Source organism: Bidens hawaiensis, unplaced genomic scaffold (assembly GCF_021521415.1).
Source record: "Bidens hawaiensis isolate Kalapana, Puna unplaced genomic scaffold, B.hawaiensis_p1.1 tig00056090_1, whole genome shotgun sequence".
Taxonomy (NCBI): Eukaryota; Viridiplantae; Streptophyta; class Magnoliopsida; order Asterales; family Asteraceae; genus Bidens; species Bidens hawaiensis.
In genome coordinates this window covers 19,769-35,787 of record NW_027506358.1, presented here as the reverse complement: position 1 = coordinate 35,787, position 16,019 = coordinate 19,769, and the positions used below count along the sequence as shown (strand labels likewise).

At 34.2% G+C, this 16,019-nt stretch overlaps 2 protein-coding genes across 2 annotated transcripts; both read left to right on the top strand.

The window, feature by feature from the left end:
- The first annotated feature begins 2,172 nt into the window (after nt 1–2,172).
- Nucleotides 2,173–5,426, top strand: LOC143617633 (ribonuclease 2-like). Its single transcript, XM_077090131.1, has 9 exons — nt 2,173–2,540; nt 3,989–4,017; nt 4,108–4,181; nt 4,285–4,386; nt 4,494–4,497; nt 4,570–4,661; nt 4,727–4,888; nt 4,995–5,061; nt 5,231–5,426. The coding sequence occupies exons 1-9, from the start codon at nt 2,335–2,337 to the stop codon at nt 5,278–5,280; spliced, it is 786 nt and encodes a 261-aa protein (XP_076946246.1). The 5' UTR covers nt 2,173–2,334; the 3' UTR covers nt 5,281–5,426.
- Nucleotides 5,427–6,847: 1,421 nt separating this feature from the next.
- LOC143617631 (GPN-loop GTPase 3-like) lies at nt 6,848–9,850 on the top strand. The gene is made up of 10 exons (XM_077090129.1): nt 6,848–6,936; nt 7,938–8,046; nt 8,142–8,250; nt 8,335–8,416; nt 8,662–8,747; nt 8,844–8,947; nt 9,029–9,159; nt 9,247–9,340; nt 9,446–9,501; nt 9,629–9,850. Exons 2-10 carry the CDS (start codon nt 8,002–8,004, stop codon nt 9,729–9,731), a joined length of 810 nt encoding a protein of 269 aa, XP_076946244.1. The 5' UTR covers nt 6,848–6,936; nt 7,938–8,001; the 3' UTR covers nt 9,732–9,850.
- The last annotated feature ends 6,169 nt before the right edge of the window (nt 9,851–16,019 follow it).

Below are 16,019 nucleotides of genomic sequence, written 5' to 3'. Positions count from 1 at the left end.
TGAAATTGTCTTGTTTTATATGTTTGTGTGTATGCAAAAAGTGGCGGTGGTAGTGACGCAAACTCTCAAATAGCAATATTATTAGGCAGTAATAGTTATAAATATATATATATATATATATATAAACAAGAGAATGAAATAACAAACTAATAATAAACGATATGAGCTAAACCTAGTTCAAGCTAAAAAACTACTGACGAGCGCGGAGTGACGAGTCAAGCTTAATAGTTTAATATAGAACCCGAAATAAGTCGGACACATAATTTACTGAGTTAAACGCAATGAAGTTGAGTTTGGATAGACAAATATATATGGTCTAGATCAAATACAAATGATATTAGCGTGTTAATTGTGAGAATCAAGTAGAGTTAATTATATAATTACATCATAAAGTAATTACATAATTACTCTAGTTGTATATATATTTACTCTACTTGATTCTCATAATTATCACGTTAATTTTATTTATACGTTAACTCCCCCCCACACATACACACACACACACACACACACACACATATATATATATATATATGGGGAATGATCTTTTAAGAACTTGTTTAGTTGTAAGAACTTTAAGAACTTACTATGGACCACACAATCAATTAAATGTATATTGAATATGTGGCTGAGAATAAATCTGATTAAAAACTTAATCAGGAGATAGAATAAAGTTTTTTGATAATTACACAAGTTTAAATGTTAGTTACACGTGTGTAATAAGTCGATTTAGGGTGTAAATAAATATTTATTTTTTTTACGTTGCTTACACTTACGTATTACATATGTGTAAAAAAAATATTACGTTAAGTTATTTTAAATTCTTAGAATATAAAGCGATTTTAAAAGAAATCAATCTTATATAACCGGGCTACTTCAATCGATGTACTTATACTATACCTACCTACCTCCACATATTGATTTTACATCCCTTCCTCAAGCGATATATTTGGGTTACCAACCTCCCCATTAATGGGACGCACATGCCACATGGGGTAATTTTTAATCAATTTTTTTTGTCAAACAGTAAATATCTATCATCTATATGGAATAAAAAAAAGTTTTGGTGCAGTAGACTTCTGAATGGGCCATGTGACGCCCATTGATTGGGCCACATCAAAAACCTTTTTTTTGACATAGGAATATAAAGGTTAAGATCGGGTACTTAATGAAACCAACCTATATTTGATCGATTGTGTCTCGAATTTTTTTTGTTACTACTAGGTTTAGGTCCGATACCGATTAAATTCGCTTTGACTAGCTACCGTATCACCCGGGTTTTACCTATATTTAACCGATACCGATTGAAAGAAACATAATCAGATGTCGGCAGAATTTACGTCAACTCGTCGCCGCAGTGACAAATGATATTGACAGAATTAGCAGCATTGTGCTGCCACAACTTTTTTTGTTACGATGTTTGTGTCGTGACGAACATAACCGATACCGATCCACCGCCACAGCGGGTTGTTACCTACTTTTGATAGAAACTGGCCGACTAGCCCAATGCTAGACGCCAAAGAGACATAAGAGAGTATAATTTTTATCTACTACTCCCTACATTAGAGCATTCACATTTCTTCTATCACATTCCACTCTATATTTTAATAAAGAATCATATACAAGTGATACAGTAGTTTTTTATATTTGTGGAGAGTGTGGATTTTTGTTAGATTTTAGGGGATGAAGATAAAAATGATGGATGAGATGAAACTTATGTTTTTGTTATTTTTTTTAAAAAAAATTGAAGATAGAGAGAGATTGAAACTTGATTAGGAGTGTGCACTTCACAGGCTGGGCGTGTCAGAATTGCAAAACCGAACCATCTTGTGTTATGACCAACCCATATTAACAAAAACTATTAAGCTTCAATCATTAACACTTTTAAATAAACCCCCTAAAATCATACACGGATTTAAGATTCAAAACCACTTGGAAAAAAATATATCGTGTTTGAGTTATCGAGTTTATTAATCAAATTATGTTTGATTGATTGGTTTAGCCGAAACTTTATTATTTTCATATCACTTTCACGTCATGTCAAAAATTAGCACCAGTATTTTTTATAAAAATTTCACATTATTATATCTTTTAAAACATTAGACACATGTATCAATCACATGGTACCAAACTTATAAAACAATCGAGAAACCAGTTGAACTTACTTTACTTACGTTACCTATCAAAAACAGAATCTTCACTTCCTTTCATCCGAATAAACCTTTATTATTATTATTATTATTATTATTATTATTATTATTATTATCTTCCTGTTTACATAACTACCAACGACTGCCGTCATCTCCTTCCCAAAAATCTATCACTAACACACCAATGACGTCACTAACCACCGCCGTGATTCTGGTATCAATTATCTTCACCGGAATATTGGTCAACGGCGAGGTCAACGGAGCAGTTGAGCTGGTGTCAAGTGTGGCTGAACAACGGGAGTTTGATTACTTCGCGCTAGCTGTTCAATGGCCTGCAACTTATTGTTCAAAGTCAACTAAATGTTGTAATCAAAGCGGGTGTTGCCGCGGGTGAGTCCATTACTTAATTGGTTTGTTGTTGACTTTTTTCGGGTGTTGGATGAATCTAGTGGGTTGACTTGGTTAATGGGTGTTAGATCTTGTGGGGATATTTGCATTTTTGAATGTGTTTATGAAGTGCTTGAAGATGTGATTGTAATTATTACTTGAAAACAATCTTGCTACAGTTTTGTTGGTGTAGCTTTGAGACCTAGGGGTGTGCAAAAAAACCGAAAACCAAATACGACTTGGGAATTTTGTTTAATTTGGTTTGTTTGGTTTTAACCGAAACTGATCTGAATTGAATTCGGATTGATTTGACACTGCTGAGTTCGGATCGGTTAAGGACGAAAAAATTTCAAATTTCGAATAAACGGATTCAAACAAATCGAATAAATTGTTAACCGAACTGATGAGTAGATCATAGTCTCATAGATGCTTGTTACAGTTGTAAGGCTATGTGTAGTGGAGGGGCTACAAAATGGGGCGATTTGTGCCATGTGGCGCCTGGTTAGCAAATTGGTGATTTTTATTTTAGGGGTGTAGTGGTGTAAATGTGTAGTGGAGGGGCTACAAAATGGAGCGTTTTGCACCATGTGGTATCCAGTCAGCAAATGGTGGGTTTTTTTAGGGTGTAATGGTGTTGTAGCCCAATATATATATATATATGTATGTATATATATCACCCACACACATACTAATATAATAATATTAAAAAAAAAACATAACCAGGCGACAAATACCCCCCCGTCCCCGCCCTTGTCGCCCCTTTTGTCGCCCACGGGGGCAGTGTTCTCACCCCTTGTCGCCCTTTTTTGCCACCCAGTACTAGTCGCCTCGCTCTTTGTCACCCATATTGTCGCCCCCCGGGGGGGGTGTTTTCGCCCCTTGTCGCCCAAATTTGTAGCCCACTACATATAGCCTAAGAGGCTTATCATGTCAACTAATATTGTTAGATGATTTTGCCATTTTGGAGAAATGATATGGAAATCCAGATATTTGAAGCACATAAAGTTAATAACTTTGGTTCATTAATCTTAAGGAAGATGCTAGTTACAGTTGTTGGAGGTTTGTTTGGTTTTTTACTGAAACCGATCTGAATTGAATTTAGTTGAATTTGGATCGATTCGGATATCGATTAGGGGCACAAATTTTTTAAATTTGAACAAGACAATGTGAACAAATCGAATAAATCGTTAACCGAACCGATGAACACCCCCGCTTTGAGTAGAGTATAGATGCTTATTAGAGGCTAATCATGTCAATTGGTATTAGATGATTTTGGAGAAAAATATGGAAAACCGAATATTTGAAGTGCATAAAGTTAATAACTTTGGTTCATTAATCTCAAGCAAGATATATTTTCGTTTTCTTTTATTAATCTTCACAAAGCTGCGTTTTGAATACGAGGACTGTGATAATGAAAAACTTATTTCATACTACTTTCTTATGTTTTTCAGAGAAAATTCTCCACCAGGATTCACGATCCGTAAGTTTTCTGTATAAATTTCCTATTTTTTTCAATAATAATGAATGCATTAGTAACAACCTCTATGCTGATCGATATCTTGTGCTGCAGATGGACTATGGCCGGATTACAACGATGGATCATGGCCATCATGTTGTTCAGGTCCCGAGTTTGATGAATCAGAGGTATTTGTTACTTTGACACAATATAATATTAAGTATCATATTTGGAATTTGGATTAAGAACTAGCATTAGATGACTATGAATTATTGTTGTTCCAATATGTAGATTTCATCTTTACTTGGTGCTTTAAACGAGTACTGGCCAACGCTAAGTTGCAGTAATTCATCAACATGCCATAAGAAAAAGGGACTGTTTTGGGCTCATGAGGTTAACTATTTAATTTTGTTTCTTTTTTTACCAACTAATTATAACCAAAATAACTAACTAAACTTCATCTTGTTTTCTCATGCTCGATCGGTTCACGCGATTATCAGTGGGGTAAGAATTAATAAATGATATTCTTTTATTATTCCTATATTAAATGCCTTACTAACTTCACTTTATTTGCAGAGAAACATGGTACATGTGCCTCCGTAGTAACAGGCGATGAATATAACTATTTCGTTACAACCCTCAATTTGTATTTTAAGTATAATATCACGGTAAGTTCTTCTTTAAGTAATTATATTCTTACCATTTGGTAATAAATCATTTTACATGTTTTCAGGAAGTTCTTTTTGAAGCGGGATATGTACCTTCAAATTCAGAGAAGTATCCATCAGGTGGCATTATTTCCGCTATTGAAAACGCGTTCCATACAACCCCTCAACTGATATGCAAAAAAGGTGCTTTAGAAGAAGTTCGTTTGTGTTTAACCAAGGATTTCAAGGTTTGTTAAAATTTTATAATACATATTATTATTATTATTATTATTATTATTATTATTATTGTTATATACTCATTGTTATGATTTTTATGTAATAATATTCTTGCAGTTTAGAGAGTGTGTGACGGATAGTGATTGTCCTGATTATGTCAGCTTACCACAATTTGCAGCATTGGGTAAGCTTACTTTTGCGTACGCGTAACAGTGTTTATTTGGCTACACATATGTGAACAAAAATCTGAAATCTTACAATGTGACATATAGATAAGAAAATGATTCTTTTTATTAATAATTTATGTTGAATACAATTACAAAAGTTGTGAACTGATAATATATCATTTGTAGATGTCACCAAGAATGTCGGGCGGTTGTCTTCTGGAGTGGAGTCGTCTTGAATTATTTGCCTTATTGATGCATATCTAAAATGCTACCTATGTATTTGTTGGTGTTCTATTTAATAGTTGTAGAATGCCATCTTCCATTGATTAAATAAGTCAAGGAGATAGTGAGAGTGTCTTCATTTGATGTACATTTGATACTAGCAGTGTGTCTGCATTAATAGTTTTATAGATCATTTGGTTCAAATGTTTTATATTACATTTTCTTTTCTTTTCTTTTTTTTTTCTAAAAAAAACCATGAGAAACCAACAACAAATAGATGCATGGACCACATTTGCGCCTATTGGTGTTGAATTTAAAAAGACGCGTTCCTTTTTTTCAAAGGACCAAATTATTAAAAGCTCAAAGCGGGACTAGCAAGAGTGCTACCCGCCTCCAACAAAACAACATACAACCACCCGAAATAACAAAAAAATGAAACAAAAACAATTACATCACCGCCCACCCCAATACTATCTTATTGGTTTGCGCTTGTTGACATAAAATTTAAGAGATAATCACGCCAGTTGGTGCAAAAGTGGCCATAATTTGCGTCCATTTGCGCAGAAGTACATTATTTAAGACCTGATATGTGTTAATTAAATACATAGGACCAATGGGTTTAGCGTGAGGGGATATGTCTCATACTCATTATATATATTAAAAACCAGATTTTTTATCACTCACATATTCAACTATTCATGAAATTGTTAATTCTCAACCTTACACGTGGATCTAGATCTTAAATCTTTTCTCTTCACATGTATTATGTACCATACCTCTTTGAAACATGCAATTTCCAAGACCTTTTCACATTTCTTTCAACTTTCCACAGTTAGATTTTTTTATTCTCGTCGATTAACTTCAGATGCATCTGCAACCACCATCATCGATGCCACTATTTCTTTCAATCACCTTTTTTTTAGTTCCAACCATCTAGCTTAAAAAAATCCATGTATATCATGTTTAATAAAAATATAAAATTAGTAAAATTCATAAAGATAGCCAATAAAAAAATATACTCAACTTGATTTTATCAAGTCAAAGTGACGAACGTAGGCAAAAATATATTAGCCACTAAGCGGGTGGTGGGGTGATAGAGGTGTACAAAACTGGTTTTAAACTCAAACCGAACTAGTTTGGTCAACGACTAGTCAAAACTGAATTGACTTACATCGGTTCAGTTTATAAACCAGTTTAGAACCAAGATAGGCCGACCTGATCTAGGTCGGTTCGGTCCAATTTAGAACATGTTTAACCGGTTTCAAACCGATTTGGTAGATCTTAAGGGGAACCGGTCCTCGAACTGACTGTTTGATCGAAACTGGTTTTTTTACACCTTTATGGAGTGGTAAGCAAAATTCTAATGTTTATTGTGACTCAAATTCAATCTTGGCCTCAACATTTAGTTTCAGATGCACCATGGTGACGATGACAGACTAGACGAGTAAGTGATGTTCACTAGTTGGATCCTTGAACTGGTCCTATCTCATTGCACTCTCGTGCATTTGGACGAGTGTTCTCATACGTTACAGTTTTCCCTAAATCAAAATACGAGTGTATCCGGATATCTATTATAAAAACAAATAAAAACAAATAACAGAGTTGAAAAACCCCTTATTTGCAAATACACACGCCATACCAAAACCCTTGTTCTTTCTCGCCTCCTTCAGGTACGCCCTAAAATTCATCATATTCAACTGTTTTATTGCTCTTAATTTGCTATTTATGATGTTAATTTACTATCGTTTATACATATTCACCTGTCAATTTCATAAATTTCGAATCTTTTTCACCAAAACCTAATCTATTCATGTCACAAGTAATAATTGAAACCCTAATTGCAAGCTCGTGTTATTTGAAACTTTTACGAACTCTGTTGTAACAAGGGAAAAGTATTTGCTAGATTGAAGTGATAGTTTGATAGTTAGGGTTACGGCTGTAAACGAACCCGAACCGAACAAGGCATTGTTCGTGTTTGTTTTATTAAGCTTTGATCGGACAAGCTAACGGTTCACGAACAGCTAACTGAAAGGAATTTTGTTCATGTTTTTTTTATTAAGGAAGTGAGCTTGTTCGTGAATGGTAGCTAACCGAAAATTGTCATTGCCAATGGTTCGGACCAACTACCAAGTATATGTGTGTTTTTTAAACATTTATTATATACTTATGTTAATTTTATGTATAAATATAATCACACACACACACACACACACACACACACATATATATATATATATATATATATTTGTTTGTTATATAGTTAATACTATAGTTTTGCTTAAATGTATACGATACGATTAGAAAAGGCATTAAAAATCTTTAATGAACAAACACAAACAAACATTAACGAACGTAAATAAGCAAATTACCGAACGTTCATGAACTGACGGACACAATTGAATGACCATGGTCTCTGTTCATGTTCGTTTATATATTAAACGAACGGCATAAACGACCTTCCCGCCGATCAGTTCATGAACCGTTTGCCGAACGTTTGGTTCGTTTGCATCCCTAGTTTGGGTTTGCTGCGATTATTGTTTCTTCTTTGTTTTTCCATCTCTTCTGTTGATGTTTAGCTATGATTTGATGTAACTGCGTGATTCTGTAATGGTTTGCTGCATAAAGTTATGTTTAAAATAAACTGATGAGGATCAAATTGTTATAATTGTAGACAAAGTTCTGTTCATAAGGGGTAAAGCGGAAGATTTGAAGATCAAAACAAAGAGGAGGTAGCTATGGGCTATGCTCAGTTGGTAATCGGCCCTGCTGGAAGCGGGAAGGTTAAAATAATAATCTTGTTACAGTATAGTTAATATGTTTCAGTTTTAGTTTCCAAGTTACTAATTTTTTTATTTTTATTTTTTGTATTTTTCAGTCTACTTATTGCTCAAGTTTGTACCAACACTGTCAAGCTACTCAGCGAACAATTCACATTGTTAACCTCGATCCTGCTGCTGAGAATTTTGACTATCCTATAGCCATGGGTAAATTCGTCTTTTTTTTGTATATTTTCTTGACAGTTTTAGTATGTAACCACTTTATATTCACGGTTACATATATTGTTGTAGATATTCGGGAACTTATATCTTTGGATGATGTTATGGAAGAGCTTGGACTTGGTCCAAATGGTGGTCTTTTGTATTGCATGGAGTATCCTTCCCGCTTGTTTTTACTGCTTTTTTTGGTTTTTTTGAGGTTATATTTTATCTCGGGTAAAACTAAGTAATTAGCTCAAATTGGCCGAGGTCTATTCGAATGTTTAAAATATCTTTACTCAAAAAAATATCATATGCTAATAGTATCATTTAGTATGTAACACATAAGAAATGGACAACATAGTGGTTGGTGGTCAACCCGTCTGGTATGTTTTGAACTCCTTAAATCTCACTAACTAGACACCTTGAAGAAAATTTGGATGGGTGGTTAGATGAAGAGCTGGAACATTACATGGAAGATGATTATCTCGTATTTGACTGTCCAGGTATCACTTAAATACTTAATATGACTTTTATACTACCATTTAAACGTGTTTAAATCTATAGAAACTAAGTTGTTGTAATATTGTTTCATTGTATAGGTCAGATAGAACTCTTTTCTCATGTCCCGGTTCTTAAAAACTTTGTGGAGCATTTGCAGCGAAAGAATTTCAATGTTTGTGCTGTGTACTTGCTTGATTCCCAGGTTTGTAGTTGCTTTCTTTTTTATTTAATTTAATTGTAGTGGCTATTTTGACCCGATAAATTTTTTTATAATATGTTTTAGTTTGTTACGGATGTGACCAAGTTTATTAGTGGTTGTATGGCTTCACTCTCTGCAATGATCCAACTTGAATTACCTCATGTTAACATCCTCTCGAAAATGGACCTCGTGACTCGTAAAAGAGACATTGAAGAGTTAGTTGCTATATTACATCTTATATTGTTATCATCTTTTTAATATATTTCAGCTATAATCAACTTTATATTGTTTATTTCCACTAGTTTCTTGAACCCAGAGCCTCAAACTCTGCTGGCAGAATTGAATCAGCGCATGGGCCCGCAGTTTCAGAAGCTCAATAAAGCCTTAATTGAGTTGGTTAGTTCTAAGTTATTAGTTTTGAACATCAAAAATGAGTACTGGTTTTATGCTTTTTTTTGTTTTTTTTTTTAAATTGTAACATAACGTATTTTGGCGTACCAGGTGGATCAGTATAGCATGGTGAGTTTTGTGCCACTTGATTTAAGGAAAGAAAGCAGGTAAATTATCATTATATATATATATATATATATATATATAAAGTTGTGTCTTTAACTTTTTATTTAATTAGTAGCTAAATCTATTTAATATACAAGTTAACTAGTATGAACATTGTCTTGTTTACAGCATACACTATGTTCTTTCGCAAATTGACAACTGCATTCAATTTGGAGAAGATGCTGATGTGAGGATTAGGGATTTTGATGAAGATGAAGACCAGGACGACTAAAATGTGTGTAACCGTGACACCTTTTAAGGATAATCTCAACTCTTTTGTGTTCATTTGACATGCCTGACTGATATTGTCTATTCTTACAAGTGATACGGTCTATTGGTTTTTTCCTTCGTTAACCGTCAAAACAGATTCTAGATCGACAACATTTAGTTAAAGTTAGATGTTTCTAGGAATTTGGTCATGTAAGCCCAGATGCAAACAAACTGAGATATCTCTAGGCTTTCATTTTTTACTGTCTTTTTGCTATTTAGGTCCAACTTACTAATACCGTTAGTTATGTTCTGTTAGGTTAGTGTAAAATGACCAGAACACCCGTACAAACAAAATAATAAATAATAAATAAAAAGAGTAAAACAAGTTTATTTCTATTTTAATGTATAATTTTCACATAAGAATAAAACAAAATTCATTTATGAAAAAAATCAAAACCTGCAAACTTTTGAAGATTTTTATAAAATACATAAACATAATTTATTTTTGCCCATTTATTGTAAATAAAAAAGCATGGAGGATTAAGGGGCAGATTGACTAATAGTTTCACACCAGTTCAAGAATTTTTGTTTTTGGTTTCTAGGTGATCCGTCATTTATAAAAGGCTGACCCTAAAACTTGTGCAAATAACATCAGTGTTGTCTAGTGACGTAGAAGAAAATTTCAAAGTTGTTACGTCATGCCAAAATACGGAACTAGTTTGAGTTTTCTAGCATCCACCATTTCAATGACCCGTGCCAAACAAGGCCTACGGACCCAAGATGGACATCCGGCTGCAATTGAAGAAAATCTCACATTGGTGAGTCGACGACAAATTCCAAGATGCAAAGAACACAATTTAACATTATACTTTTGCTAAAGAACTAAACCTCAATCAGTGACATAGTCGCACTCAGTCAGGGACAATGACTCTAATTGCCTAAAATGGTTAACCAACTTATCAAGCACAAAAGAATTGATAGAGATATGAACATTATACGAGTTTCCTGACCAAGGTATGTGCTGACATTCCAAGCGTTTAAGACTTGAATTTTGAACATCAAGAAAACGATGACAAGTTAGACCAAACGATTCTATGTAAAGAAACTTTTAATCAAGAGGGGATATTGAAGACAATTAAACTTTCGAATTCAGTTATCGAATGATTATTATTATAATTAGCTAATTAGTTTGTGCTTAGCCATAGTTAGTACTTTTTATTTTCTTTATGGTTATCTCGTTTAATATTGTATGTTAGTCTGTTTATTATTAATCTGTTCCCACATAAAGCAGATATGTTTGTTAATGATGATTTGAGTATGCCAATTGTGTCCGTTGCATCTCTGAATCGATCGAACATTACATGCATTTATCAAACATGACGAGTAATTAATTCAACCACAAGACAAATGAAGAAAACTATATCACACAAACAACTACAAATAAAGTAACTTAAAGACGCATGCCTTGTAATTTATTTGGCCGGCCTTACTCAACACTTGATCTTCCGACATCCTGTATGGGGGAGTTATTTTAAATGCCGAACTGGGGAGAATACTCGTCAAACGCAGCATCTTAATCTCCACATTCACACTTTGTATCTTAAAATTTTGGATCCCAGATGGAGTGATTAGCGGACAGTCCCTACAGCAAGTATATCACAGATGGGTGTTTGCAGCCCCTACCGAGGGCTAGTAATCCTCTGTCGCAAAGACTTAAACATCTATTCACATGGATTCTCTCCAAACTTTGACATTTCAATCCAATCGAATCCGAACAATGTTCTAAGTTCCAGGTGTTTTAAGACTTGAAATTTGAATATCAAGAAAATGATGACAAGTTAGACCAAAAAATACCCGATCAAGATTAGAGTCTAGTTTTTCTAAGATCAGATACAGTAGTTAATTAGGGAGGTTTGTAAAACATGAGCTTTTTTTTCTATATCGTGAACCTACACCAATTGCTATATATAGCTGGTAAGTTGTATGTATGTTGGTTTGAATCTATATCAACATTGTTTCTTTAAGATGAAAACTGCAAGATTATTTCTTTCAGCAATTGTGGAGGATGTGAATCTAAATATGTGTATTGAACATGACACTTGCGCAAAAGGATGTCGGAATAAGCAGCAGCAAAAGAACCTCTTGGCCTTTAGATGAATGGAATTAAATCTTTCAACAACAAAGATATAACCTTTTTGGATGGATTTATGCCCTTCAATATCTAATGCAGAAGTTATAACTTGAAGATTCAAAATTGAAAAGTATCCACATGATCTGTTACAACAAAGAAGAGGATACATTAGATAATAAATAGATATAAATCTTGAAATTTGGAATTTTGTCTGATCACAGAAATATACAAATCCATCAGATACACCTAACATGCTTGATATACGATATCAAATAAGCTCGGATCATCTAAATTCTATCTTTAATATGTGAAACCCTGTGGAACCTTCCAAAAACTGAAGAGTTAATCAGCAAATTTATGAAACGAAACAAATCTAGGTTCGTTTGAGGCAAGTTCGTGTGGCGCAATATCGTCTGGGGCAAGTGTGAGACCAAGAAGTGAGTACGACAACAGGAATAACCAATTCAGTGAGTGTAAAATGATCAAGTATAGTGAGTACATTGAAAAAGAAGTAAGGTTATCCAAACTGAAATCCAATTTGATTCTATTTTCTGGATCATTAACGCAAGACCAATTTGGTTAATTATGGATGGTAAGATCCTCTCAATCATCTTAAGCCTTCACAATTGTTGTAACTTATATAGTAGTTGTATGATATATTTGTGGAAGGCTCGAAGTCTAGATATAATAGTAATAGTACCAGGACCGTCTCTGTTAATTTTGATACATCGGCGAGCTGAAATAAATTAATATGCCCATAGGCCCTAACGAGTAACGATATCTATAAGCTAATTTTTTAAACGACATTAACGCTATAACAATAGAAATAGCGAAAATATAGTAATAAAATCAAATACAATAATAGCTAACCGTTAACCGATTATTCTTGAAACTCTCTTAACAATCTTGGCAACAAATTGTCTGATCACCTTTTCGCAGCTTATATTATTCAAATATCCAATCGTTCGACCGAATAGTGAAACAACCATAAAATAAAATAATTAAATAGTTAAAACTTAAACCGTACCCTACTCATGGCAGGGAATTAAATAAGGAGGGTTGGAACTTGGGAGGGGGTGGGGGGGTTGAGAACGACGAAGCATCACACTTTTTTTTAACTAATTATTTTTCTTTTATTATTATTATTATTGGTTTTACCATATTTGTTTGGCCCAATAATCGAAACTATAGACAATGGATTTAGAATAAAAATTTGTTTGGCCCGATAGTTTTAAGAGGGATCAAAATTCAGTTATAATACATAATAATTTTTTTTAAACACATATTAAAAATATATAAAAAAAAATTTTGACCCCAACCCCCCCCCCCCCCCCCCCCACAAAGTGCCTCTGCCGAAGGTGCGGCTCGCGCCTCTTTAAGGCCGGACGTTGATGTTTTTATCCGTATCAACTATATTCGGATCTTGACTTTCACTGGCATTTTCAATTTTAATAAGACCAAAACTGCCTGTTGTTTAAACTCCTCAAATAAGATCGAATTAAATCAACATCGATCTTTTCATATAGTTTTATTACTCTATATTTACATGAAACACACAATATATGAATAGTCATTCGACAAAAAATCATTTATTTGAATTTTGTAACAAAAATATATATATAAATTAGTAAATTACTTCATTTATGAATAGTTTTTGGTTTTGAAAATAGCTATAAGGCTGAGGGGTGCGGAGCGCTAGTCAGGGCGCGTGAGGGACTTCGATAGCGCCCCGGGGCGCGAGAGCCACACCACCGGGGCGCGAGAGGGGCGCGAGAGGGGCGCGAGAGCGGAAAACGAGGCAGGCGCCAGGAGGCTCGCGCGCGTGAGTGGCTGTGGGAAATGGGAAAGAGCCGTTGGAAGGCTTTAATAATGAATAAAAATATTTTTTTTTTTTTAACAAAATCATCTATATATATCACAATACATATATCACAATACATATCAAACACAACCATTCTCACATACTACAACCAAAACGAATATCACACACCACACCCAAAACCCAAAATCACCCTATCTTCGAAACCTTTTTTTAAAAACATGTCTGGAAATTGGTACCCAAACCTAGATTCAGATTACCCTTACGACGATTTATGGTCGGCACCGGAACAACCGATGTAAATAAAAAGTTAAATAAAAAAGTTAAATGGCTTACAAATTTATTTACATAATTTTGCAGCCGACTACCAAAAGAGCAAGGTCTTTTGGACAAAGGTTAGGGAGACGTTCTTTTGATCGAAGAAGACGAAGCCGAAGAATAAGAATAATGTTAATGTGTTTTTTTAATTTTTTTTAATTAATGTGTTTTTTTAATTTTTTAGTACTTTAATTTTTTTTATATATTAATGTGTTTTTTTAATTAATGTGTGTTTGTTTAAATAATTACTTGTTTTTTTAATAATACGTTTTTTTAATACATTTATAAAAAAATAAAAAAATAAACCGCTCGCGCCCCCTCTCGCGCCCCTCCACACCATGCCCCGGGGCGCTATCACCACTACCAATACCCATCTTATCAAGTTTCTCTCTCTGCCACACGTCACAATATTATTGGATGGCGCCCCCACTCACGCCCCCTCTCGCGCCCCCCACACCCCTCAGCCTAAGGCTTTATTTGGTTGTAATTAAGTAACTTTACTTGCTAATTTACCCTCTCTGATTAAAATATACTAGCAAAGACAACATAATAACATAATAACCCCTACGGTATTATTTTGATTCCTGGGTAGTAAAACCTCTGCACACAAGTACGGCACATCAGTTTCTCAGCCTCCAGTCTTTACAAACCCTAATTCACGAAACAACTTTCTGGGGTATCGAAGTCCAATCAGGTGCGTCTTTCACTGTTGGTCCTTTTAAAATGAATTGTAAATCGATCCGGTCTAGTATAAATGTTCAGTTTTTGTAAAATTTCGTAAGGCTTTAGCATATTATAAAGATATATAAAACATACATGATCAGAGGTTATTTGATCCTTTTGAAATAGATGATAAATCGATCAGGATGGCACCGGTGCTAAATGTTTTTCACGGGTGTAGCTTGATTAGGTTTAGTACCATGCATGATCTAGTGGTTTAGTGACAAGATTTCCGTTCATTTTATGTGGAGATGTGTAATTTAAACAAGAAGGAATCTAGGATTTTATTAATTTGGATCACACAATTTGATCGATACAATCACGTGATATATATGCATACATGGAGACGGTTATGTTTTAAACGAGCTTCAACACATTTAGATAATCAAGGGGGTTGCGGTGCAGGTTGTTACCCGTTTGTCTGCCACTTTATTGTAATCATTTTGTACTTCATCAAATCATATAAAGGAAAGGTCCCCCCCCCCCCCCAAAAAAAAAAAAAAGATAATCAAATGGTACAATATTAACCCAAAATTTAACTTGGAATGATCAGGATTAACCCAACAATCCCCCGCTTAACGTTGATAATTTTGTAGTGGATTCGGTTTTCCTTTTGTAGTTCATACATCTTCCTAAATTGTTAATTGAATACTTATGCTATTTCATTCTGGTACTTCATGTCCATCGGACCAAAATATATCTGATCTCGAGTGAAGCTAGAAACTGGACCAGTACGTCCTTCGTCCTATTGTTTCGCTGACAAACTTGAAATAGATTGAACCTTGTTCTTTGTGTTCATGTTTGGTGTGTAAATGTGCTCCGTTCCTTGGTATTCTTCTGCTGACTAGCCTGACCTGTTTTAAATTAGCATTGTGCATCCATGGTTCTTCATGTTCTTCGTTTTAACTGAATCGATATTAAAAGTAGTTCATTCTCTGATTTTACACGACCTTTAATTTTGGGATTTAATGAGGTTAGCAAGAATCACAGAGAAAATGATCAGTGCAGCAGTCAATTGCAATGTTTGTTCTAATATACCTCTTGATCCAGACCTCCTTTGATATGTGATTATTCGCTTTTCTTGATAAAAGTTGAATCGGAGTTTCAGGTCGACTTGATTTTGTGGAGTAGCCTGATCGATCATATTCAATTCGATAGTGTGGATCCTTAGTCAGACTGATGAGTGATGATGCATGGTGACTTGGGGTTTGCCAAATCAGTTACTGAATTCTTTATTGATACCATGGTATTGAATGAAAATCAAATTCCGAGTAGGTAATTTTTTTTTAAATTGGAATTGCACAATTTGATCGACACACTCA